This window comes from Aplysia californica, unplaced genomic scaffold (genome assembly GCF_000002075.1).
Source record: "Aplysia californica isolate F4 #8 unplaced genomic scaffold, AplCal3.0 scaffold00642, whole genome shotgun sequence".
Lineage (NCBI taxonomy): Eukaryota > Metazoa > Mollusca > Gastropoda > Aplysiida > Aplysiidae > Aplysia > Aplysia californica.
In genome coordinates this window covers 362,265-363,988 of record NW_004797912.1, presented here as the reverse complement: position 1 = coordinate 363,988, position 1,724 = coordinate 362,265, and the positions used below count along the sequence as shown (strand labels likewise).

Here is a 1,724-nt window from a genome sequence, read left to right as displayed (position 1 = left end):
ATCATCATCATCATCATCATCATCATCATCATCAGCATCATCATCATCATCATCATCATCATCATCATCCTTTCTCACCCTGCGCTGGGGTATAGGCTACCAACCGCAACCAGCGCTCTCGGTTTACTCCAGTCCAATCTGTTCCAGTCAGGGGCTAATAATAGTCTCCAACATAATCACTGCTGTCATCAAACAATTAAAATCATTAAGCAATCCATTACAATCAAGAAATAATCACAGTCAGTACAGCCACTAAACTAGATAATTATTTATCATTAAACAATCTGAATCATTGCAATCGTTTAGAACCCCAAAAAAAAAAAAAACCAACAACAACAACAACCCCAACCAAAATCACTACAATCATTAAACAATAATTGAAATTATTACACCAATAAAACAACAATTGAAATCATTACACACAAAAAAAACAATAATTGAAATAATTACAATCCTTAAATTATCAAACCTTTTACAATCATCAAACATTCAAAATCACGTCCATGAGCGAAGGCTGACCTGTTTGGGTAATCAAAGTGAGGCAAGGAATCAGACAGAGATGAGGTCACACACGAATAGATTGGAATATGATAAACAAAATTTCTTACCCGAGGGGGCATCACTGAGTTGTGAATGAAAACAAATCCTGAATTCGCATTTTTGGTTTAACCACCAAAATAGTCGAGAACATATAAAATCAAATATTAAATTATTCCTACTTTGGTCAAAACATTGTCATAATTTTTACCCGGGCTGTGTGAATAATGGTCTTTAAGTTTTTGGCACAAAATATAATTTAAAATGTGAACACACAAACGAAAAGCAAAGAAGCAGAGATGACAATACTACGGATATATTATGATACATGACAATTAGTTATCGATTTGATATCAAATTTCCCAGTCTTTGTCTAGCATTTCGCGGCAAGGATCTAGTGTCATAATAGGGTCATGGTCTGATCAGAGGGCGGTAAAAAATCAAGGAAAAATAAACAAGCATTCAGCAGCCATGAGACTATTAGGAGTTAGTCCCCCCCCTCCACCCCCCTCACCCCTTTTTAGGTTACCTCTGCCAGTCTAATTTTTTGCTTACATAATCAGTGCGTGTAACTGCTTATGAGAGTGGCCCGAAAAGAGTAACAGTGTATTTATGCGGCAATAAAACAGTTTTGAGTGTTGTGCGCACGTTCCCTTCACCTTTTCTAAGTAGACTTTACCAATATAATTGTAAGCTCACCTTGTCCTTGCTTAAATTGTGACTACCAGTGAGAATGGCTCGAAAGGGGTGAACAGGGTACTTATGTGGCATTGAAATGGTTTTGCATGTTGATTGGTGATTATGAACGTCTATTTATTAACATTTATTTAAAACAAGGCCTACGTCTATTGGTGAATTTGACTGCGAGCATGTTCCAAACTTAGGAAGGGAAGCAGTGGTTATTTGTTTATATAAGCGCTTCACACTGACCATAGCAATAAAAAAGAAATTGAAATTATTACTGTCATTATTATCATCCCAATCATGTCACATGACACCCTTTCGTCCCCAGATCGGCGTGTCCTCCTGTGACCTTAACGCCGTCATCATTGACCCCGAGTCGGACACCATCACCTCCATCAGCTTCCTCAGTGGAAACAACAGCGATCGATTCAGGTGCGTCTTCGGCTTCTTTCTAGCCATCCATCATTTTGTTTTGTTTTGCTTTAGGGGTTAGAAAGGGGGGG

The 1,724-nt window shown here is 38.0% G+C and overlaps 1 protein-coding gene across 1 annotated transcript in view; it reads left to right on the top strand.

The window, feature by feature from the left end:
- The window catches only part of LOC101855594 (cadherin-related family member 1), a gene marked incomplete in the record, with an annotated part of 17,980 nt that overhangs the window by 8,082 nt on the left and 8,174 nt on the right, over window positions 1–1,724 (top strand). The window contains 1 exon segment of the mRNA XM_013087813.2: window positions 1,550–1,653. Coding sequence (XP_012943267.1) covers window positions 1,550–1,653 — 104 coding nt within the window.